The sequence below is a fragment of the Macaca fascicularis genome, chromosome 5 (genome assembly GCF_037993035.2).
Source record: "Macaca fascicularis isolate 582-1 chromosome 5, T2T-MFA8v1.1".
NCBI lineage: Eukaryota > Metazoa > Chordata > Mammalia > Primates > Cercopithecidae > Macaca > Macaca fascicularis.
Genome location: NC_088379.1, coordinates 110,979,090 through 111,004,378, shown reverse-complemented (window position 1 = coordinate 111,004,378; position 25,289 = coordinate 110,979,090). Strand labels below are relative to the sequence as shown.

General features: G+C 35.6%; 1 protein-coding gene across 9 annotated transcripts in view; it reads right to left on the bottom strand.

The window, feature by feature from the left end:
• Nucleotides 1-1,872: 1,872 nt before the first annotated feature.
• TET2 (tet methylcytosine dioxygenase 2) overlaps nt 1,873-25,289 on the bottom strand; it is a 132,598-nt gene continuing 109,181 nt past the window's right edge. For 7 of the 9 annotated variants that reach the window (XM_045392713.2, XM_015450719.3, XM_005555595.4 and 4 more), the window contains 5 exons: nt 21,987-22,137; nt 19,919-20,008; nt 11,861-11,998; nt 8,711-9,065; nt 1,873-6,596 (listed from right to left, as the gene is read on the bottom strand). In XM_045392713.2, coding sequence (XP_045248648.2) covers nt 5,128-6,596; nt 8,711-9,065; nt 11,861-11,998; nt 19,919-20,008; nt 21,987-22,137 — 2,203 coding nt within the window. In that variant the 3' untranslated portion in view covers nt 1,873-5,127. Of the gene's footprint in view, nt 6,597-8,710; nt 9,066-11,860; nt 11,999-19,918; nt 20,009-21,986; nt 22,138-25,289 lie in introns of those variants that run through there. The other 2 variants (XR_012434989.1, XR_012434990.1) reach the window with 1 other exon arrangement.

Below are 25,289 nucleotides of genomic sequence, written 5' to 3'. Positions count from 1 at the left end.
TGTGAGAAATTACCTGGTTAGAGAGAATTTAGGCAGGTAGCCTCTAATATACGGGAACAAAAGTATCTTTGTTCTTTGAAACAGAATTCTCCTAGTAAAACCAAAATAACAGAAATGAGTTAATTCTCTTCTAAGCATCTTTTGTGAACAGTTTCTCATTCTTTCAACAACTTTGAGTGTATTGACGGTGTTGGGGGGTGGTAGGAAGAAAGTCCCTGACTCCTTACTGATAAGTTTGGTGATTTAAGTTAATAAGCAAGTGTCTTCATGAAACAAGCACTCCCCTCAAATCAATTAAGGGAAGAAAAGATGCTTCCCTAGAACCCCCCCCCCCTTTTTTTTTGATACTTGCCTCCAGATGGCCTTTAAACCAACAAAATCAATCTAAAATTCTCCACACTCTAAGGATTAGGTCCCTTGTTGAAAAATGACTTTTCTCACTAAGTCTGGCTCTTACACAGCTGATGAGTGCTGGGCAGTGGAATCAAGCAGGACTCAAAGATAAGCTGGAAGTGGAAGGATTTTTACTATAAACCAGCTGAAAAAAGTGAGGAAGAAATGGGTAGTACTGTGTGACAGGGCAGCTCTGTGTGCCTACAAGAAAAGGTTTGTCCTTGGTATGTCTTTCCAGGAGAGGCAAGGGGCCAGTAAAGCTTTGTGAATGCTGGCTCATCTGTCATTTCCAGCTGTTTCCCCTGTTTAAGTCCACCTGCAGGCTCAGAAGCAGCAAGCCTTCCCACACCTTCATTTATAGTGTGCTAGCATCACCAGCCTTCACTAGTAGAGATCCTAGCAGAATGGGACTCTAGCCGCAAAGGCTTGTGGAGTCTTAAATTCTCCCTGCCCTGGGCAGTGGAGACTCACAAATGTGGAGTAGGAGGTTCCCAAGGTTCAGCCAGATGATGCATGGTGAAATGAAGGTTGACAATGTACTCAGAGGGTTGAAATTAAAACGAAAGCCAAGTCATTAGATCACTATGTTTTAACAGAGATGTTGTGGCTTCTCCTAATATCCTGGCTTGCAGAGTCCTGGAGGAATCTCCCAGTCAATAAGCTCAGAGGTTACTAAATGGTAGTCATTTCCTGGATTGCACTATTTGAATCAGATTTGGCCCAGAATGAACAGAAAGAAATGTGAGAAAGGGAATTCCTTTACTTCATGCATGATGAAAATGATTTCTCTGCCAATTTGGGAAGGATGGAGGGCTGGAAGATTCCCACAACTATTGTTTAGCATCTTGTGGTTCTAGTAAGTGTTTCAGCTGGAGTGCACTGATATTATGTATGGGATGATTCACATGGCAGAGAATGGGTAGAGATGAGGATGATTTAGTCTCACGCTTCTTGAAGCCAAGTGGGACTAGATGAGGACAAGGGTATTTGTCTGATACCTTCCAGGCCACCTCTCCTCATTCTTCCAGCCTGCCGCTCTGCCTTTCTGACATACAGGAAGAAGTATCTTCCTGTAAGAAGTAGGCAAGAAGTGGAAGATGAGAGTCTGAAAACAGAGTTGGCCTTAGATCTAAGCAATATGAATTCAACTTTAGTGTACTTGCTATCACTGAAACCCTTCCCAGAACACTGGAGGGGACTTCCCAATCTAAGATTAGAGGTGCTTTACTCTATATCTGTTTTATACTGTCTACACATGCAAAGTGAATACACTAAAAAGTTAGTTGGAAGAAAAAGTGAGTGAATATCTACACCATTTAACCAGAGAAATACTTTGGCCTTAATTATTTGGGTATTATCTTAGATACAGTTTAACATAAGACTAACTATCTTAAAAGTGTCTTTAAAAATTTTTTACTCCCTTTTCTTCATTGAGGTGGCAGTCATTCAAGCACTAAAAATACTTCAGCAAGACAACACTTAGAGTGCATTAAATAAATATAAATTTTATTAAAAACACTCACATAGCATTGTCAGGAATGATATAATAATAAACAGCTTTCAAATAACCTGCATTCATAACATTACAATACTTACAGTATTTATAACCATCCTCAGATCTTATAAACAAACATCTCATGAAAATGAAATGAAACTAGTTTTAAAAAAAGCATAGAAAAATGCACACAGAAGTTCATTATCTTAGTGTCAAACTGCGAAAGTTTCCTACACAAGTTAACCACTAGCTTTAGAAGTGAACTGTACATCACTGTGCGTCAATCAAGATGAAAAATTCATTCAAGTAAAGTTGACACCACTCAGAAGCATTTTCAAGTATGGCTATATAGTCAACCTGATATTCCTATATTAGCAAATTGTAGATCTGCTTTCCATTCATTCTAACTGAGGCAGGTTTTATATTTACAATTATAGATCTGATATTTACAATATGCCACTCAGTTTCTTCTCTTCCTTATGTAACCTCTCCCCAACCCCCCAAACTATACTTCCTGTTCATGTTGGCCAGCAGTTTAACAAATGACAGTAGGTGATACAGAAATCAAATATTAAGAATGGCTGATCAAAATCACCAAATGCACATGTAGTAACCAAATGTTTGGGGCTAGGTATTATGGTATACAAAAAACATTAAAATCGTGGTTTGTAAGCAAAGCAAACATTTTTGGAAATGTTTGCAAATTGGACACAACCACAAATTCAATATATTTTTTAAAAAGACAAAAGCCAGCTTACAAAGATTTGACCAATAAAACCCAAATGCCTCCTCTGATTAATAATTTATTTTAAATACTAGTAAGCAAAAATGTATTTAGGCCAAAATGTAATTGTACAATCTATTGCACAGCATGCCTGTTTAAGGGAAGTCCTCATGGAGTATGTACCTTCAGTGATTACAGGATCAAAAAAACTTAGAGAGTTAAAAGTCGCTGGCCAACAGTCACTTGCCAAACTCCTGCCTTACAATTTTTCCCTTTATCAACTCAGTGCATTCTATTTTCATTGTAATATGTTTTTTTCCTGCTTGAAACAGTCAAAAGATTCCTCAAACTTTTAAAATGCTTTTCTTGACAATAAAAAGAGCCAACAGATTTACAAAATTAGTTTTAGTTACATCAGTACATGTACAAGTAAAATAGAAGGGATTCAAAATAAAAGGGTTAAATCCCTGACAAAGAATATATTTATTAACCTACAACAATTTTACATAAACACAGGTGACATGTTGGCATAAGGAGAACATGAGCTGAAATATCCCTGAATTTTTAGAACAAAAAGGTTGAAGTTCAAGTTATACTTGCTAAGAAATCAAGTATTTAAAAAAGGTATGCTTTTTTTTTTTTAATAATAAAAAAAAGGACTTGGAAAAAAATGATGGTACACAATGCTTTCACTCTCAGTTCAATATCCTATTGCCAAACTAGTGTTGAGGTATATGACAAGTAGGAACATCACTCAAACATTTAATGAATTCTTAGCTCACATTATGATATATTTGTAGCAGGCTGAGTAGCACCATCATGATGTGAATTCTGCTTCAAACTCATATATATATGTATATATATAATTTTTTTTTACAGTACTAAAATACTAAAGCATTGCGTTAAAAAAGTTTTGTTTACAATTTAATTTACTATACAACTCTTTCACTTCTTTATACAAATTAACGATTTAAAACCACCACAGCAAACCAGCTGCCTGTTTTTGTTTCTTTTTAACTGACAGATTCACATGGAACTAACCCTGTTTATTTATCTTATGCAGGCATCAGTCTGCTGAATCCTCTTGTTAAAGAGGACACTTAAGCTAAGAAATGACAACATCACAATGTACATAATCATCGACACAAAGGCAGACTGCCATTCAGTTCTCTGAAGAGCATATGATCCATAAAATAGCATAGGCTTCAGTGAACTAGCTTTGTTGAGTCTGTAGCATGCGGCTAATTATTACCTGCAGTTAATAGAAAATTCTTAAAACTGTACATTTTTGAGTAATGAACTTGTCATACAATTTTGTATAAAACTGTTTTACAGTATAGCATGTGAGATGAGCACCAGAAAACATGTTTTGTGGACTAACGTATTCCCTTGAATCCAGTAAGCCCCATGGTGGATTTAACTGGCTGTGTTAAAAATGGACACAATTGCTCATCAGCAGATGCATGGCTAAAAGCAAAAATATTTTAAAAGCTTTCCTTGTTTCCTTAAAAAAATCAACTTTGCATTCTAAAATGAAAGTAAACTTGTTTTTTAAACGTCTCAGTACCTTAGCATTGTTCAAGTTGTCAAAGCTTAGGTAGACAAAGTGCTTCTAAAACACCATTTCAAATATTTATACATATACATGTGCGTACACATATACATGTTTGTGTATATATGTACATATATACTTTTATTGTCCTACAAGGACTTCACTGGATGAGCAAAATCCAGAGGCCTTTAAAATGTCCACATTTTAAAAACTAGGCTTGTGTAAGAATAGGTAATTATGATAAAAACTTGAATGAAAAGGTACCCCTATTATTCAAGGGCACTGGAGTACACTGATAGCATCTTGATGATATAAAGGCATTAAATTTTCAGCTATTAAAGACACCATTTTCTTAGCACCATTTCTTAGAACATCCAAACAAATTCAGTGTTTTCCTGCTATTCATTTATGCTTCTGGTAGCTATTTTGATAAATAAAAGTTAATATTAAGATTACAGTAAAAACTGCATTTCAAAAAGCCATAATTCCAGTATTTCAGTACATCATATATTCAGCACCAGATGGTATTTTAAGATTCCTGTCACTGTAATACTACAGTACTTGTTTGATTTGTGTTCCATGACTATGCAGACTTGATATTATTAAAAGTGGTCACAGATGTGTAGAGTTGTAAGGGGGGTGAAATCACATTTACATATCATCTCGTCCAATAATAGAACCAGTGTTTAAAAATGTAAATTGTGGAACACTTTCTTCCCCACCTTCTTTTTGCATAGAATGCTTTGGTCTTTTCCTAGATGCCATCTGTGACCACTTGGGAGCCAGTGAAAATTAAGTGCTGTGGTAAGATAACCTCGTTTGTTGCTGGTGAGCTGAGGTTTTTCCTACCACATTTGTCATGAATACTGTGACCTTTCCCCACTGCCCATGTCACGAGAACTATACTACTGACAGGTTGGTTGTGGTCTTTTCAAGTGAGGTAACCAACAAAAGGGGGTGATATCATATATATCTGTTGTAAGGCCCTGTGACCCGAGTGAAGGCATATGGAGATGTAGTTACTGTGGAGTCTGTGGTCACGGACATGGTCCTTTCGGCAAGGGACTTGATGAAACGCAGGTAAGTGGGCTCTGAAGGTTCATGTGGCTCAGCAGGCTCCCGTTTCACTTTTTTGCCATGGGATTTCTGAGGCACATAGTCTGGGCCATACTTTTCACACTCTTCCTCTTTCTCACGGGCTTTTTCAGCCATTTTGGCTTCCCAAAGAGCCAAGCCATGTTTTGGCTCATTCATGCTCTTATGCTGGTAAAAGACGAGGGAGATCCTGGTGGGGTGATTCCTATTGGGATTCTTTAAAGGGGTTGTAGCATGCAGCTCACGCTTTGCACACTCAATGAGAATTGACCCATGAGTTGGAGCCACGGCCACTCCCCCAATGTCAGGATCCAGAAAGCTCTGCTCACTGTCTGACCAGACCTCATCGTCCTCTGCACCAGAAGCCACACCCTGGACTGGTGCCAATGGCTGCTTTTCCTGACCATTAGCATCACTTAATTTGTGTAAGCCTCCTTGGACACAAGCAGTTCTATCATGGTTAAGAGCTGGAAGCATGTTTGATAACCCATTAGCTGTATGGGAAAGCATGTCATTCTCCTTGTTTTGGAGATGCAGGGCATGAAGAGAGCTGTTGAACACGCCCGGAGCTGCACTGTAGTTATGGATTATGTGAGAAGGTGAATGATGTTCACCATTTTTATAGTCCATGTTTGGATTGCTCAAATTGGATGGTAATCTAGAGGTGGCTCCAATGAAGGGGCCATCCATCTCATGAGTGGGATAAGGAGGCAATTTCCCTACATGATGTACATTTGGTCTAATGGTACAACTGTTGAAACCATCTCCCTGCATATTTTGGTTTCCATAACCTAAGTATTTAGATGTAAAACTCTGGCTATTTCCAAACCTTGGCTGGTAAAGTGTATGGATGGGTGGTAGATTTAGCTTAGACAGAGGGTCTTCGCTTGGATACCTATAAAGATCCATGGGCTGAGACTGGGGAGAATAGGAACCCAGATATGGGGAGCAGTTGTCCACTGATAGGTTTCCATTGCATTGATATGATGGATATTGGTTATTCTGATTCAAAAGCCCAGGGTAAGGGTTCATGGGATTAGAAGAATTCAAATATGAACCTGCAGCTTGAGATGAGGTGGAATAGAAGTTCATAGGGCTGGTGCTTCCATAGATATCTGAAGTGTGTGAAGAGCTTGGATAAGGACTAACTGGATTGGGCCGTCTCATGTATGGATTGGTGGATCCAGAAGCAGAATAACAGTTGACAGACTCTGTCTGAGGGTGATGTGGCTGCTGCTGCTGGGGTCTCTGCTGCTGTTGGGGCTGTGGTGGCTGCTTCTGTAGAGGCTGGGGCTGCTGGGACTGCTGCATGACTGGTCCTGAAAGTCGCAAAAGTTCTGTGTACAGGGTAAGAGAGAACAGAAACATATCTTTGATGTTGATGATTATTTATGAAGTCTACTGAGGATACTTAAATGTATGTAAGAAACTCCACTAGGAATATACAATACCCATTAAGCAAAGGTAAGAGCAAAGTCAGGGTTCTGCTCATTATCCAGCACAATTTTTTGTCTAAGGCATTAAAAATGGAGAACTTAGTGGGAAAAAAAAAATGTAATAAACATCCAAAGTCATTCCATTGAGAGCAACACGTTCTTTGGAACTTCTGAACATGCCTCTGCTTGAAGTGCCCTCCTTTTTCCTCCCTCTCTCCCTACCCTTCCTTGGTGTAGTCATCCCTTCCTCAAGGGACCACTGTGACCTCATCTTCTAGTGCTTTTGTAATACTCAACTGCAAAGATAGATCTGATAACGCAATACTCACAATGTATTATAGGTATGTTTTTAGCTCTCTCTTCACCCCCACTGGTAAGTAAATTCCTAAATGGGAGGGACAATGTTTTATTTTACTTCTTCATTGCCTGGCATGCAATGGAATTTGCTACATAATTAAAATATTTATTATGTAAGATTCAGGAATGTTGTGAAAAAAAGAATGACACGCATTTAAACACAAAAAGCATCTTATATAATCAACAAATGCTACTTTATGAGCAGGCTTTCCAGAAAGGAAGTTAACACAGTTGTAGATAACACTTTAAAGAAACTTTCAGCTTTGTAAATGAAACTTATAAAAGTTATATTTCTGTTTTGACCTCAACTTAAAAAGTCATATGAGTTAAGAACAAATAGATGAAACTGCAATGGCAGTTCTGAGAATAGAAGTGATTATTACCTGCAGAAGCCAGTTAAAAGGGAGCAGAGACAAGGTTCTATCTGATTATATTTCACAGCTAACCTAAATGAACAGTATTAGAGAAGTCAATGAATCAATAAACACTTATCAAGCATCTTTAGCATATTGTTCTAAATTATTTAACTTAGTTCCTCTGAGCTTGGAAATTAGCTCCTCTGAGCTTGGAAATGAATCAGTAGAGAAATTTACATCATGAAGCAGCAAAGATGGCTAGTTCTAAGCAAACTGGTTTGCTTTTGTTAATGGCCAGGCCAATACCATCTCCAAATTTTGGATTTTTTTTTCTTTTTACAAACTGCAGACATAAAGCAAGAGGTATTCATGAATAATGTTCTATTGTTATTACTACACCTGTAATCTATTTCGATGGGTAAAAGTTTTATAGGATATCTACATGTAGAACCCCTCCTAAACCACAGACTCAACATGTCTAAGGAAAGGTGTTTTATTATCCTCTCTCTCTCAATCATATTTTCAAACTTCTTATTTCAATAAATAGTACTGTTTTAGAACCCTAAAACAGTAGGCTAAGTTTAGGTTTAAAACTTTGGAGTCATCTTTAAATTTTTCTACTCTTTCATCCCAATGTTTTGTCACCAATATACTGATTTTCATTTTCCTATTTTGAAGAGCTCATTTGCACCATTTTGCTAGATCTCTGCTACTAACCAATAAAATTCAAGGTCTTGTTACCTCAGTCCTGGTTTACTGTATCTATCTCCAGACTATTAGCTCCTCTACTAATTTAGCCTACTGCCAAATTACAATGAATTTCATCATATCACTTACCTGTTAAAAAATGTTGCTGTTTATTATAGAATAAAATCCAAACTTTTCCATGTTTTCCATGTTGATGGTGCAGTATCTCATTACCATCTCTGAGAACAAAGCCTGGCCCTTGCTACTTTAGAGAAGACTCTGGCACAGAACTAAGACCATGACTGATGTTAACTTTCCAAAATTAACAGTTCATTTTACAATGAGAGCACATGGACACATGGTAGGCGGGTGGGGACAACACACACTGGGGCCTGTTGGTAGGGATGCATCAGGAAGATGCTGGGCTTAATACCTAGGTAATGGGTTGATCTGTGCAGCAAATCACCATGGCACATGTTTACTTATGTAACAAACCTGCACATCCTTCATGTGTATCCCAGAACTTACAAGTTGATGGGGGCAAAACCAAAATAATGTTCATTTTTAATATACCACAAAAGACATTTATCTATAAATGCTTTACATTCAATTTACCTGCCAACTGTTTAGCCTGGCTTGCATTTTCAGTTTGTTTTGCACGTGATGGGGCTGACTTTTCCTTTTCATTTTTATTTGAGCTGTTCTCCAGGGAGGAAAGTTTTTCAGCTGCAGCTTTCTTGGCTTCTAGTTTCCTTTGTCGGCAAGTCTTGACCGGCTCTGCTAACATCCTGACTTTTCGCCGAAAGGAACTCAATACCTGAATGGCACCACTCCGCTTTTTCTCCTCCTGAGCTTCCACACTCCCAAACTCATCCACATCAGAGACTTTGTATAAAGGCAGAACGTGAAGCTGCTCATCCTCAGGTTTTCCTCCAAATTCTCGATTGTCTTCTCTAGTGAGAGTGCATACCTGGTAGGGAAGTAAGACGTGACAGCCTCAGCTACAGGTCCTAAAGAAAATGTGTGTGTGTGTATCTTTCTCCTCTCAGTATCCAGATTTGTGTTGGTGGCCTAGTTGATCCAGATCAGTGACATGTATATTACCATAAAACCATTCTACCTGTTATTAATGAAAATAGTATCAAAATGGTACAGGGAGATAAGAGGAATTGACATTGCCCACCCACCCTTTCTCTGAGTCTATCAGGAACAGGTTACCTGTGGTGACCCTTGTTCTTCACATATGTTTCTGTCTATGGGAAGAAGCAACACTCCCCCAAAATGAAGCACTCTCTTGCTTTTCACACTTCAAAAATAGATGTGCTAGATGTGAAGCCTCTTCAAAAAGAGGCTAAAAGTTTTTTTCTACGAAATGACTTCCTCTGTTTTTGGTAGTATCACATTTGCCTCATCTTATACTTCTGAACACAAATTTAATGTCTTTCCACATACCTGACACCTAACTCTATGTTTAAGAAATTTCCATAAGATAACTGAAGTAAAAATATAAAAAATGAAAAGGTAAAGATTTGGCTGATATAGGTAATATGCAACCTAATACTATTTTCACTATCTCCTCCTTTGTACTCTGTCAAACCTTTCTCTTCATTTCTTTTTTGAAATATGACCACATGTAAGTGGGTACTCTGAAAAGGGTATGGGGTGGAGGGAGGAAAGCTACCTCTGTTGCTTTGATAATTAAATGGTACTTTTTTCTTTGGTTACCACAATTACATTAGCTTTGGTAAAAGATTATTTGTGGTTTTAAAACACTAGCTTTTTAGTATTTAGTGTTTTTGATCAATGGAAACAATGTGATCTAATATAAAATTAGAAGATATTCTTGAGAGAAATGTGATCATAATGGACTGACTTTAGAAATGTGATCATAATGGACTGACTTCAGAAATAACTTTAACATGAGATGGCATTAATGACTCTGTCACTTCCTGCCCAGAAAAGTCTTCAAAGTCATGTCTCTGAGCACCTTGTTACTTTTCCCATACATAAGAACTATTCAGTTCTTATCTAGTGCTCCTTTCCATTTCACTTCACAGAACCCATGCTCTATCAGAGGCAAAATCTTCTTGATTCTAAACATCCTTATCATCATCTTACTCTCTGTCACCTTGCTGGAATGAAACATGGTTATATTAGGATGCACTATAGCTCCAGTTATCATTTACTACTTCTGCTTTTCAGAAACTAGCATAGCCTCCTAATAATGAGCAGGTGCTGAGCACATGATTAGTGATGATTTTAGATGTTGGGGTGGTTGGTAGGCCTTGTGTTTGTTCTCCTGGATCAGAAGTAGCAAACCAGAACCTATGGCTAATGTGCCTCACAGCTTGTGTTTGTATGGCCACTAAACCAAGAATGGTTTTTACATTTTCAAGGAGTTTTTAAAAAAACAAAACCACCAAACAATGTGACGGAAATCCTATGTGGCCTGCAATGCCTAAAATATTTATTATCTTGCCCTTTATAGAGAAGAGTTCTCCAATCTCTGATCTAGACCATTAAATGAATACCTTCTCTGCTTCTCAACAAAAACTTCACATCAGCTTCTTCAAATTACTTCAACTATCATCTAATACCTCCCTGAATGCTTTTCTGCCCTAGAATATGACTTTAATTCCTGATACCTATTTCCATATTCTCACTGGCCATCTTCCTCAACTACACCTACATCCATGTTGATGATTCATTAGGTTGACTGATTTATAGGTTTTTCAACAGAACATTTTGTTCTTTATCTCTACAAATATGTTGGTGTATGTTCTCTCTATAAATAATATATATAAATTATATATTTAATTATATAATTTATATATAATTATATGATTTATACATAAATATGTATATAATTATATAAATATATAATTATATAATTTAAATATAAAAATCCATTTTACCCATTGTAATATGTAGTCAGGCTCTTTTGCACTGTGAATCTTTTACAGTAGGTTACCATAGTTACTGGGTCAATGATGATGTGTTTCTCATTGATGCTTCTCGCTCTGTAAGGTGAATGGGTACCTTGGCTTGTTTATGGTGTTTTGTTTAACTGATTATAACCTACCAGGTAACTGGCACTGAATTTTGAGATTTTCCTGGCAGTTAACTGTAACTGGCAATGCATAGTCACTGGTTTAGGTTAACACCAAGGATTTCCATGATTCTCACGTGCTTGTCAACACAATTGACAGGACACCAATGTGCCAACCTATCATGAGAGTGTTAGTTATGCCAAAGCAGGTCACTTTGCAACAGGAATTCATTCATGAAAATATTGTTGTCCAGTGAAACCTGCAGACAACATATTCTAACCAAATGCTACTAAATTCCAGTGTTCTGCTCCTCAACATGAGATGCTGCTGATATGGTCTGACTTTGTCCCCACCTAAATCTCATCTTGAATTGTAGCTCCGAAACTTCCCACGTTTTGGGAAGGACCCAGTGGGAGGTAACTGAATTATGGGGGTGGGTCTTTCCCATTCTGTTCTCGTGAGAGTAAGTCTCTCAAGATCTGATGATTTTATAAAGGGGAGTTCCCCTGCACATGTTCTCTTGCCTGCCGCCATGTAAGGCATGCCTTTGCTCCTCATTTGCCTTCAGCTATGATTGTGAGGCCTCCACAGCCATGTGGAACTGTGAGTCAGTTAAATCTCTTTACTTTATAAATTACCCAGTCTCGTGCATGTGTTTATGAGCAGTGTGAGAACAGACTCATACAGCTGCTAAGCTGTCCTCAGCCCCACTTACCAATGTGCTGCCATTCTGCATGTTGTGCAAGTCTCTATGGGCATGAGCACAGAAATCCAAACATGCAGTGACCCCTGAGAATGGACGGCCTTCCTTCAGACCCAGACGGCACTCTGGTGCTCTGTGTTCATATTCAATCTGAAAAATAAATGTGTGAGTGAATGGGAAAGTAGTTAGTTTTACCCTTAGACCAAAAACTCACTAGTATTTAGACCATTTAGAACTTTAAAAAATGTTTTGAACTTTATATCCAGAAACAAAATGGAATGACACAAAACAGAGCAAATATCTTGACATGGTAAAGTTTTTATTTTACAGTGTTATTGAGGCCATAATTGACATACACTAAATAGCATATATTTAAAGTGTGCTATTTGAGTTTCGATATATATTTGTCACAACCAAAATAAAGTACATATTCATCACTCTTAAAAATTTTATCATGCCCCTTTGTAATTCATGCTTCCTGCTTTGTTCCCAGACAACTACTAATCTATCACTATAGATTTTCATTTTCTAGAATTTCATATAAATGGGTTTATTTGGAGTTAATTTTTACAAATGGTGTGAAATTAAGGGTCAAGATGATCTTTTTTCCTTTATGGCTTTCCAAATGTTCAGATACCACTGGATAAAATGGTTTTCCCTTCCCACCTGAATCATCTTTGTTAAAAATCAATTGACCATATATGTTGGGTCTACTTAAGGATTCTCTATTGATCCACTTGTGTATAATGGTGTGTATGTAGGTATGTCAATATCAAACTTTTTAAAAATTTTATTGCTTGATTGATTGAGACAGAGTCTCACTCTGTCATCCAGGCTGGAGTGCAGTGGTGTGATCTGGGCTCACTGCAACCTCTGCCTCGCAACCTCTGCCTCCCGGATTCAAGCAATTCTCAGGCCTCAACCTCCCAAGCAGCTGGGACTATAAGCACACACCAACATGCCCTGCTAATTTTTTGTATTTTTACTAGAGATAGGATTTTGCCATTTTGGCCAGGCTGGTCTCAAACTCCTGGCCTCAAGTGATCCACCCGCCTCAGCCTTCAAAAGTGCTAGAATTACAGGCGTGAGTCACTGCACCAGGGCAATATCAAACTGTCTTGACAGACAGTAGCAAGTATAGATTTTAGTAAATCTGAAAACCATGCAATATATAGTCTCAAATTCTGCTCTTCTTTTAAAATATTGTTTGACTATTCCAAGTCCTTTGCATTTCCAAGTATATATATTTTAGAGCCATGTCCAATTCTTTCAAAAAACCTGCTGAGGTTTTGAAACATCATATATTGAACATATTGATTAGTTTGGAGAGAACTGACATCTTAATAAGTCTTTTGATCCATGAACATAGTGTATCTCTCCAGTTACTGAAGTTTTCCATAATTTAGCTCAGCAATGTTTTAGTTTCCAGTATATAATCTTATACATTTTTGTCAAATTTATGTATAAGAATTTTATACTTTTAATGCTATTTTAATCATTTATTTTGATTTATTTATTGCTAGTATATAAAAATACATTTGAATTTTGTATTTTACAACTTTGCTAAATTCATATATTAATTTCATTTTCTGGTAGTTTTTTGAGACTTCTTCTGTAGACAAACATGTCATCTGCAAATAAGTACAGTTTTATTTTTACCTACACAATCTTGACTGCTTTTTTTCTTGCCTTACTGTACTTTCTAAAATTTACAGTTTGATGTTGAATAGAAGTGGTTTGTTAAAAATGGACATTGTTGTCTTGTTCTTTACCTTAGGGGTAAAGTATGTCTTTCACCACTAAGTATAACGTTAGCTTTTGGCTTTTCATTTATGTATTAAATAGGTTGAGAAAGTTTCCTTTTATGAATGTTGAATATTATCAAGTGGTTTTTCTGCACCTACTACAATAATCATATTTTTTCCTGTTATGTCTTTTTAACATCATTTTTTTGTGTTAAAAATATCTTTTTAATTTAATTGTATCTTTTATTTAAAGTGGTTTTCTAGGTTTTTGTTTTTTCAGTATCACAAGCTCTGCCTTATAAGTGGGGGTGTTAAAACCATTTGCATTTAATGTGGTTGTTGATATAGTTGGGTTTATATAAACCATCTTGCTATTTATTTTTATATTTATCTTTTTTTGGTCCTATATATTTTTAAAAACATTTTTGGATTGATTTCATTTTTCTGTCTTAACTGGCTGATTAGCTATATACTTTTCTTTTTTTTTTTTTGTTTTTTTTTTGTTTTTTTTTAAGTGGTTTAAGGTATACAGTGTACTCTAACTTCTCACAGTTTACAGCCAAGTAATATACCCGGTCCATATATAGTATAAGTACTTTATAAGTATACTTTCAATTCCTCAGCCTCTGTGCTACGTCTACATGTTATAAACCTCATAATACATTAATATATTTTTAAGATAGCAAGTTACCATTTTTTAAAAAGTCTTTTAACCATGTTTACTATTTTTGATGCTTTTCATTTCATTATGTTGATCTAGATTTCTATCTGGTATCATGTTCTTTCTTCCTGAAGGATTTTGTTTAACACTTTTAAAGTGCTAGTTTGCTGGTGGTGAATTCTTTCAGCTTTTGTATGTCTGAAAAAAAATTCTTTATTTTGCTGTCTTTTTTGAGAGTTGTTTTCATTGGTTATATATTTCTGGGTTGATAGCCTTTTCTCTTTTAGCATGTTAAAGGTATTTCTCCTACATCTCCTCTCTTGCCTTTTTCTGAATGAAGTCTCCTGACTTATTTTTTCCCACCAAGTATAACATGTCCTTTTTTTCTCCATTTGCCTTTCTGATTTTCTCTTTATCACAGATTGTAAGCAAGTTGATTATAAATTTTTAATAGTCTTTTTGTATGTCTTTGTTTTTAAATCTGGGGTTTGCTGAGCTGCTGAGATCCATGGGTTCACAGTTTTGAACAAATTTGAAAAAAATTTGGCCATTGTTTCTTTAAATATTTTTCTGTCTCCCACCTCCTTCTGGTAACCCAATTACACATATATTAGTGTAACAATATTGGCTAATAGGTCTTTTATATATTCATTTTTTCAGTTTTGTTTTTCTTTATAGCGAAATATTTCTATTACTATGTCTTCAAGTTCCTTAATATGTTAATTCCACCTAGTGTATTTTTAATCTAGATATATATTTTTCACTTCTAGAAGGTCATTATAGGGTATTTTAATATCTTCCAATCTTGCCTTATCACTCTCATGCTTTCCTCTAGCATTTTTAGCATATGAAATATGATAGCCATTTTAATGAACTTATCTATATATTGTATCACATATGTCAGTTCTGGGACTATTTTTATTGATTGATTTCTCCATGCTCCCCAGTAAAGGTTATATTTTCTTTTTTCTTTGTATGTCTTGTATTTTTTGATGTAATACTACACTATAAATTTTACCTTGTTGATAGAATTTTTTTTTTTTTTAATTTTTGTACTGGGATGCAGTTCAATTACTTAGAATCAGTTTGGTCCTTCTATGTTTTGATTTTAAGCATTTTTAGATGAGGTCAGAAAGTCACATTTACTTCTACTACTAAGGCAATACAATTATGAATAGTATTATGAAGTCTTCTCTGGCTGGCTGGTATGATCAAGAACTATTCTAGGTCCTGTGTGAGATCAAGGGATTATTCTGCCTGCTTCCTCTGATGGTTCTTTCCCTACCTAGCCTTGGAAGTTTTTTCACATGCATGTGCTGTTCAATACTCAGCTGAAGACTGGATTAGAACCCTCAGCAGGTCTCTGGAACTCTTCTCAATAACACTCTCTCCTCTCTGGTATTCTGAATTGTGAACTCTCATCACCTTGGCCTCTCCAAATTTTGAACTTTGTCTCCTTATAATACAGAGATAATGCTGGGGTGTGTTTCGGTTCCTACTGCCTACTCTGGGGCCTAATACTCTCTTCAGGAAGTAAACTGGGGTAATTATAGGTTCACCTTTTTACTTCCTTTCTCTCTGGTGCCACTGGTCTCTTAAACTTCTTATTCTATGTCTAAAAACCATTGTTTCATATATTTTGTCAGTTTTTTCTTAAATGTGTAAAGGCATATCTAGTCTCTGTTACTCCATCATGGCTAGAAGATAAACTTGCATTATGATAAAAGTTTGTGGTGGCTTCATATTATTTACTGTTGGATTCATATATGTATTTGTACATATATGTATTTGTCTATTTAACCTCATAAAACTGGCCAAAGGAAAGTGAAGGTACCAACTACTCTTTAACATAGATGTGTGGTTTGTGGCTGTTCAGTTCATGCTGTGGTCTAGTTAGCTTTATTCTGTTCCTTGAACAAAAACAGATACACAATCAGCTGGAAATCAGACTTATGCCATCTCCTAAAAAATACCATGCAGAGTTTTGTGAATGAATTACTGGAAATCCATCTACATGTTTGGAAGACAACTCTAAATGCATGTCTTTCTTATGGTCTAAGGTTGTGCTGTTGAGTATGGTAACCATTATCCACATGTGGCTGTTTTTGTTAATTTTTAAATTAATTTAAACTCAATTATACTAGTCATATACCAACTGTTAAATAATAACCATATGTAGCTACTGCCTATTATACTGAACAGCATAAATAGAGAATATTTCCATCTTCATAGAAAGCTCTCTTAGAAGCATTTGTCTAAAATGTCATCTCCATGTATGATGAATAGTATATGATTTTGAGATTCAAACCTGCTATTTCAAATCTACTGTTAAATTATAAGACAGGTATAGAAAAGACAGAGCCAAATATATGTCTACTGGATAGACATGAAGAAAGGACATTTAAGTGGAGAAAACTGAAGGTCTAATTCCATGGGACTGACAGAAGAGATGCTGTGGAGAGTCAACTAAGCTTTAACAATAAGACTTTATGAAATCAAGGAATAAAGCAAGGAAGAATATTCAGATGTGAGAAATAGAGATAATACATTCAGCTGGGGAAAGGAGGTAAAGATCAAATAATAGGTTTTATGACAGCATCTATAACATCAAATGGTCTTCCCATGTACTGTGTGGAAACATCACATGGCTATCATTTTGATCTCTAAAGCATATTAACATACATGGATGAACATTACCAATAGTACCTACCATGCAATATAAAAATATTTTATCCATTCAGAAGTACCTCATCCATTTACAACTATTAATTGACTTAATTTATCTACATATTACATCAACACATTGTTTCATATATAAATATTAAAACACGTATTGGGAATTACATCTACTCATCTTGTTATAACTTGAAAATTTTTGATGGCTTCATATTTTGGGTACTTAAGTTTTAGGAAATGTATAAAATAGTTTCATGTATGAGACAGTCCATAATAAGAATCAAGGGAGCAAAAAGAACATCAGTGCTTTGTTATTCTGCCTCTTTCCTCAAGTAAAGCCATTTGATTAATAGCACCTATTAAAAATTAATTTAATAGAAAATGGCCCAACTTTAAATCTAGCAACATAGACTCATTCACTTCCTTATTTTTATAGCTTGATTTATTTCAGAAGTTCTTGCTGAGAATTAAACTTTTACAACAGTATCGAAGCACTCCTTATACTTTGTGATACTAGCTAAACAAAATAACAGTGTTAATCCAACTATTAATAGTGTTTAAAATACTTTTCATAGATATTCATACACATTTCTAAAAACATAATTTATGACATAAAATAACTTACAATTAGACCATTGTTTAATTTGCCTCTACTGTTCCAACCACCACCACCACCAACAAAAGGTTTGTTGAGGACTGTTAAAGTCCACAGTGGAAAAGAAGAGTAGTTAAATCATTTTAGGAATGATTAGTCCCTTGTCCATGTCCGCTGTGTAAACTAATCTAATCCCACAAGAGTCTTTAATGTTATCAAGTAAATGACAGAGCACACATCCCAGAGTCCCATACCTATTGCTCCTGTATACTCTGGGTATCTTCTCATCACCTCCAGCTTTCCTCCATCCATCTATCTCCCTCTTTCACTTTTCCTACTCCATTTCTTCTGCTCCCTCCCCCAGTGCTTACTTCATTGGCTTCTCTTCCTCCACTCATGCCTAAAATGATTGATGGCTCCAGAATCCCATCATCAGCCCTTTCTCCTCTTTATAATCTCTACTTTGAAAACCTCCTTTCATTCCTATGTATTCAACTTTAAGTCCTGCCAGCATTCTTCCAACTCTCAAATCTACAGTGCTAGCCTGAATTTTTCTCCTGATTCTCCATCTAATTAACTTAGAAGCATGTCAAGCCTAGCATGTACAAAATTTTTATATCTTCTCCCCATCCCAGAACTTACTATTTCTTACCGATTTCAGATACTAGTTAATAGAACTACCTGTCCAAACTGGAAATTTGTTGGATCTTCAAATTCTCTTCTCATCCACACATCTAATTAGTCACCAAGTTCTCTAAGCTCCACCTTGATTCGTGTACATACTTAATTCCTTTTTGCTATAACTCCTGCCATTTCTTTGGGTCCTTAAAATCTCTTACCCAATGATTGCAATAGCTTTCTTCTCTCTCTAATCTTACATAGATTTAAGTTATATTTCCCTTACTTGGCTTTTAAGTAAATTTTTCAAAATATAAACTACATCACTTTACCCCTCCATTCTCAACACGCACTTGAAACAGCCCAATTGTTACCTACAGAATAAAGTTCAAAGATCTTTATTTAGCATCTAAGGCCACTTGTGACATTACATCTAGTCTACTTTTAGGTTTTTTTTTTAATTTTCTTTAGAAATGTGTACATAGTTCTATTCCAGCTGGAATTGTGTAATTTAAAACTGCTATTTTATATGTCTCTGTCTCCACTAAAGAAGGAATTCTTTTGGTTTTTGCATTTTTTTTTTTTAAGAATCTGGGTCTTCTTTGTCACCCAGGATGGAACACAGTGATGCAATCATGGCTCACTGCAGCCTCAGACTCCTGGTCTCCTGGGTAGCTGGGATTACAGGTGTAAGCCACTGCACCCAGTTAAAGATGGAATTCTATTTTTCTGACATGGAGTTTCGCTCTTATTGTCCAGGCTGGAGTGCAGTGGTGCGATATCGGCTCACTGCAATCTCTGCCTCCGAGGTCCAATCTCTGCCTCCGAGGTTCAATCTCTGCCTCAGCCTCCCGAGTAGCTGGGATTACAGGTGCCTGCCACCATGTCCAGCTAATTTTGTATTTCTAGTAGAGACAGGGTTTCTCCATGTTAGTCAGGCTGGTCTAGAACTCCTGACCTCAGGTGATCCACCTGCCTCTGCCTCCCAAAGTGTTGGGATTAAAGGTGTGAGCCACCACACCCGGCAAAGACAGAATTAAAGACAGACAGAGATGGCACTGCTCACCTTTATGTTCCCAGTGACTAAACACAATGTTTGGTTTGTAACAGACTTTCACTTAACGCTTTTGTTGTTGGTGTTACTGAAACAGTGAAGATTTATTTTTTTGCCTTCATCATGGGCAATTTCTGACCAAATCATCTACCTGTCTTAACTAGCTATAGCTTAGAATACACATATAAAATAGAAAAAAAATATTTTTGCTTGGTGTATGAAGTCAAGGTCAAATAAAAAAGGAATATCTGGCAAAATATGACACATCTGGACACAAGTATATGTACTTATAATATTAGTATATGCATAGCTTTACATGAGCATTTGTAAGTCTGTAAATTCTTATGAATACTCATTTATACTTATAGACATGCAGTAAAAATAGGTGGTTAGAACCTATAGCTTGGGCCACATAATTTTGATGTACTCTCCAGTCTGTTTACAGAAACAAAATTATTCATATGAGAACAAGATTAGTAGATAGAACAGCCTGTGACTCTTAAAAGCTCATGTCTTTACAGCTAAAAGACAAAAGAAATATACTTTTGTATGGTATAATTTTCATATACTCGAAACTGAACACTACAGTGGTTTCAACAATTAAGAGGAAAAGTTAGAATAATATTTAAAAATCATTCTTTCAAAACTATTTTTGGACATACGTAGGTCATTAGTAACAAGTAAATTGTTACAATCACTGCCAATTATTATTTAAACTTACCTGATTATTATATGCATCAGGTGCGAGTTTCTTATATGTTGGTGCCATAAGAGTGGACAGGTTTTGCAAATGAGACTCCAGTTTCTCTTCCTGTATAAAGTGAATAATTCTACATATTAAATTCTAAGTCCATTTTCTCTATATGTAAAACAGGCTATCAGTTAGATTATTCCCCTTACATTTTGAATCCAAAACACAATATACGGTGCCTTTATTACTAAATAAAGCATCTTTAAAACATGACTATCATTTAATTTTATATGTGCTAGTAAATATCTAGCTATTTGTTTTTTTCATAAGATTGATTTTCTACTTGCATGTGGATATTTTGCATTTTATACATACAAGCCTGTGCTAGGAGTAGGGTTAGGGGAATGAAGAAGTATGGTCTTAAAGAGGTCACATTTTTTAGCTACCAAGGAAGATGAACTATTAAAAGAACTTATTTAGCTTAATTTTTCTCTTTCTACTCTTTACATTTTATGTTTATAAAGATAGTATTTAAAAAATTTGAAATGATCTCTCCACAGAGCAACTAAAATTTACTGGACACTTCAAACATGGATAAAATGCTTCAGAACTAGAATGCAGGATACACGAAAAACTGCAAAATTTACTCGAAAGGGGAAATGCTCAGTTACACCCCCACCTGCCCTGCTCATGAACAGATTTTCCAAGTAATATGCTGTTGAAGAATGGTAGGTGATCATGTTTAGCTGCTCCGTTTATACTTAACGTCTTCATTTCAGATTGATATTTCTCTAAAACAAAAGTTGGGAGACATAACCACCTAGCAGAGATGTAAATTTTAGAAGGTGAGGAGGTTTCTGAACAGAGCTCTCCCACCTAACAGAGGCAGTAAGTTACTTGGGATCCTCTGGATTTGTTTTACATGAAACCTCGTGAAAGTGATAAACATTTATTAATTGATAAAATAGTGGCAAAAAAAGGTTATCTGTAGAAAATTAACATGGCGGCATGCAAAATCAGTACTTTTCATTGTTATTAGTATTCATGTTCTTGTCTTATGAAATGATGTCTCACACATTTAAGTAATGTTTAATTATTGAAAACACCCTTTAAAAAAACTTTCAGGAGTTTTTGCACTTGCTTTATTAATTGTGACTATAATAGTAAATGAAAGCTAAATAAGGTTAACAAATTCTTCATTTAAAGGGACTCATCAATGTTATAATATCTATAGTATGGAAATATTTGAATTGTATTCAAAATTTAAAAGATAATTGTAAGTGTATAGAATGACTGAAAATGTGGTCATATCTAAATGCTAAATATATTGAGGTTTTCTAATCATTCAATTAGTACAGAGACAGTCCCTGACCTATAATGGCTTGTTTTTTTTTTGTTTTTGTTTTTTGTTTTTGTTTTTGTTTTTTTACTTTAGGGTGGGTTTATTGGGGTATTAAATGGATTTTCAATTTACAATGGATTTATGGGGATGTAGTCTCCTCATAAGTCAAGGAGTATCTATACTCTAGACTACATGCCAACCCAAAAGTTGTTAAATTTATCAATTTGCAAATTATATTTTAAGAAATACGTGTTCTAGAGACAAGACAAAAACCAATGACTTTGGTGAGAAATCAATGTCCATTTATTTCCATTAGAGTTACATTAAAATCTAAATATGTTTTAGCTACTTAAATGCATTCATTACAGTGACTTTAAATTATTTGATTCTCGTGGCATATAAATGTGACTAAAAATGGTCTTTTCTGAGTGTAGTACTTATGTAACTTCCATAATTCAAAGTCAAAATATGAAAAAAACCACCAATTCTCATTTAGTTTTAACAATGAAGTGACACCCTTTAAAACTTTGGAGTTAGCATAAAAGACCAACGAGGAAGTTTTTGTTGCTCAAATTTTATCTATTATTTTGGCATAATATGCTTATTATGCCAACTCAAAAAATAGTGTGTATCTACAGTTTGGGAAGAACTTTGATTAATAAGAGCTTACCAAGATATGTCATATTGTTCACTCCATCTATGCTAATGAATTCTCCATGAAAAATAAAGTGATTATACATCAGGAAGTAAACAAACCTCTTTTGGGTCATCCCCAAGCAGCTTAAACTTCCTTGGGATCTTGCTTCTGGCAAACTTACATCCATTGTAGTACATGCTCCATGAACAACCAAAAGAGAAGGAGGCACCACAGGTTTCTGGATCCAGTCCCTGACAGGCACAGGTTCTCCTGAGAAATCAAAAGACCAAATTCATTGCTATGGATAGCATTATATAGGCTGTGCAGCTGATATTCTGAGTGTCTATATGCAAAATGAGTTTGAAAAGAAGCCTAATCTAACTCTGTATTAAGCCGTGGCATAACCACACACAGAACTATTCCAATTGACTTTAAAACAATTTTATTGCAATATAATACACATACAGAAAAGTGCACATAATTTTACAGTTTACAAATGGAACATACCCAGGTAAGTAGAACCCACACTAATAAATAAAATATTTACTATCCCCTGGAATTTCCCCTCATTTTGCCTTTCAGTCACTGTCTGTCTCCCTAACAGTAACTTCTCTAAGAATATAGTAGTTCTGCCTATTTGTATGTTAATATTGCTTTCTTTTTTATAGATGGGGTCTTGCAATGTTGCACAGGTTGAACCTGAAATTCTAGGCTCAAGTGATCTTCTGCCTCAGCCTACCAAATAGCTGGGACTATAGGTGTGTGCCACCATCGATGGCTTGTTTTGCCTACTTTTATACTTGATATATACATAGGTATATGGAATTATGTAAGTTATTTGCGTCTGTCTTCTTTTTCCATTATGTTTGGGATATCCATCCAAATCACTGCATGTAGTTGTACTTTATTCATTTTCATTGAGTACCATATTCCATCTTATAAAAATGTGACAAGTTATTCTACCATTGATGGGCATTTGAGTGCTTCCTAGTTTTTGGCTAAAATACAGTATTACAGCTTTATAGCCCTAGTTTGATAGATCCTAATGACAATAAACAAACATACAAGTAAGCAAAGAAAAAGAAAGATAAAACAACTTACAAAGAAAAAATATTCAGGTAACACTGTAAATTATTTTTAAATTACTGTATGTATATTGTGACAGAAAGAAATAATTGTTAATATCAAAAACCAAGAATTTCAGTGTACAAGAGAAGCAAAACAAAAGATAATAATACTCTGTCATCTTAACTATGAACAGGAAAAAACAGTATGAATTAATGATTTGAGTTAATCTCAGATTTTCTTTCTAAAAAATAACTACTTCATGGATTTGCCCATTAAAAAAGCCTAAAAGTAATGACATCTCCGTAGCAGGGAGCACATCTAGACACTGATTGTGATCTCTAAATATAATTTCCCATCAAAATCTCTGAAATTTGACAAGATTCTTGCCATGCATTTATTCTGTCATTCTTACCAACTAATATTAAGTGGTAACTAAACAGTTGATGAGGAAAAGTCCTGTAAAGTATTCCAGCTAATAAATGCAAAAGGAATATTACAATTAGAAATGATCCCTTTATACATGTCAGCAATAATGGCAGAATGAGGATATCTGAATTTTCTCCTCCATAAAAGCAATAAAAGTACTGATAAATACTGTCAGAATCAGCTTTTTCAGATCTGGAAATTAGCAAAAAGCTTGCAGCAATATAGGGAGAATTTATTCAAGGGAAAAAAAAAAAAGACAGGATTTCAGTGAGAACAGTGAACTCTGTGGTATTTTAACTTTCCCCACAGCTCTATGGTAGCCTTCAAATCAAAACAGCCCACATTTATTATGAAAAGCAGCAGCCATGCTGCCACTAGAGGAGGCCAGATTGGTTGGATATATTCTAAAGTCCCATTCACAGAGACCTCACGTTACTTGACCTGTTTGGTAGTTTCCTGGAAGATCCCTCTAGTAAGATTATCTTTACTTTATCTAACTTGGAGTTCATCTAGTGTGAACCACCTTTTCCACAATCAAATAATCATAGGCAACTGTTGAATATTGTCACTGAAGTGTAGCTAACAACTGGAGCAAAAAATAAGATAACAAAAAAAACTTAAAAGTAAAACCTGGGAAGTGAGATGATCCATACATAGGAGGCTTTGAAAATATATTCCTGGGAATTTAGAAAGCCACATACAAATGTAGGGTTCACAAAAGACCTGAGAAAGCCCTAAACTCTCACCACAGTCTAACCTTGAGTGAGACCGCCCAAGCAGGGAATAAAGGCTAATGCAGAGCTGTAAATAGCCTGGCTGAGTGTTGAATGCATGCCCCAACACACATACAGACCCCTTTGTCAAAGACTGACTTATTGGTCTCAGGCACCTAAGGAATTCTGTCTAATCCTTAGCTGACCTCTAAGCTAACCAAGCAAAGACTTCGATGGCTATCTATGAGAAATAATACAAACTTTATAGGAGTAGTGAAAAAGAAATAAACAACCACCACCAGAAACAATAACATATTCTGGACAGGGGGTAGAATCTGATTTTCAGATTTACCAGATTATTTTATTTATTTTTATTTTTGTAGAGACAGGGTCTCACTATGTTGCGCAGGCAAGTCTCGAACTCCTTGGCTTAAGCGATCCTCTTGCTTTGGCCTCTCAAAGTGCTGGGATTACAGGCACGAGCCACTGCTCTCAGCCATTACATTAGTTTAAAATGTCTAAACAATTAACAGAAACAAAGTATGGACCATATAAAGTAGTCAATAGAGGCTATCCCTGAAAAAGTCCAGATGTTAGGCCACTGGACAAAGACTTTAAGTCAGCTATTTCACGTATGCCCACATAATGAAAGAAAACTATTTAAACAACTAAAGTAAGAATACAGAATTTTACTAAATACATGAGATAAACTCAAGAAAAAGATATTATTAAATAGAATTCTAAAGCTGAAAGTGTAAAAACTGCAATAAAAAATTAGAGGGGTTCAATAGCAGAGTTGAAAAGGAGGGAGGGGAAAAAGGGACTTGAAGATAAGTCATTTGAGATTATTCAGTTTGAAAAATGAAAAAATAAAATTAAACAGAACCTCAGAGGTCTGTGGAAGACCATAAGGCATACTAACATAGACAATGCAGGTCCCCAAAGTAGAGGATCAAGAATAAAGAATAGGAAGAATATTTGAAAAATAATGGCCAAAAACTTCTCAAATTTGATGAACATCAATCTACATGTCCAAGAAGCTCAACTAACTCCATGTAACATAAAACCAAAGATATGCATACATATAAACATCATAACCAAATTGCTGAAAGCCAACAACACAAGAAAATCATGAAAACTGTATGATTATCATGTACGCAGGAATCCCAATAAGATTAATAGCTGATCTCTGATCAGAAACAATGAAGACCAGAA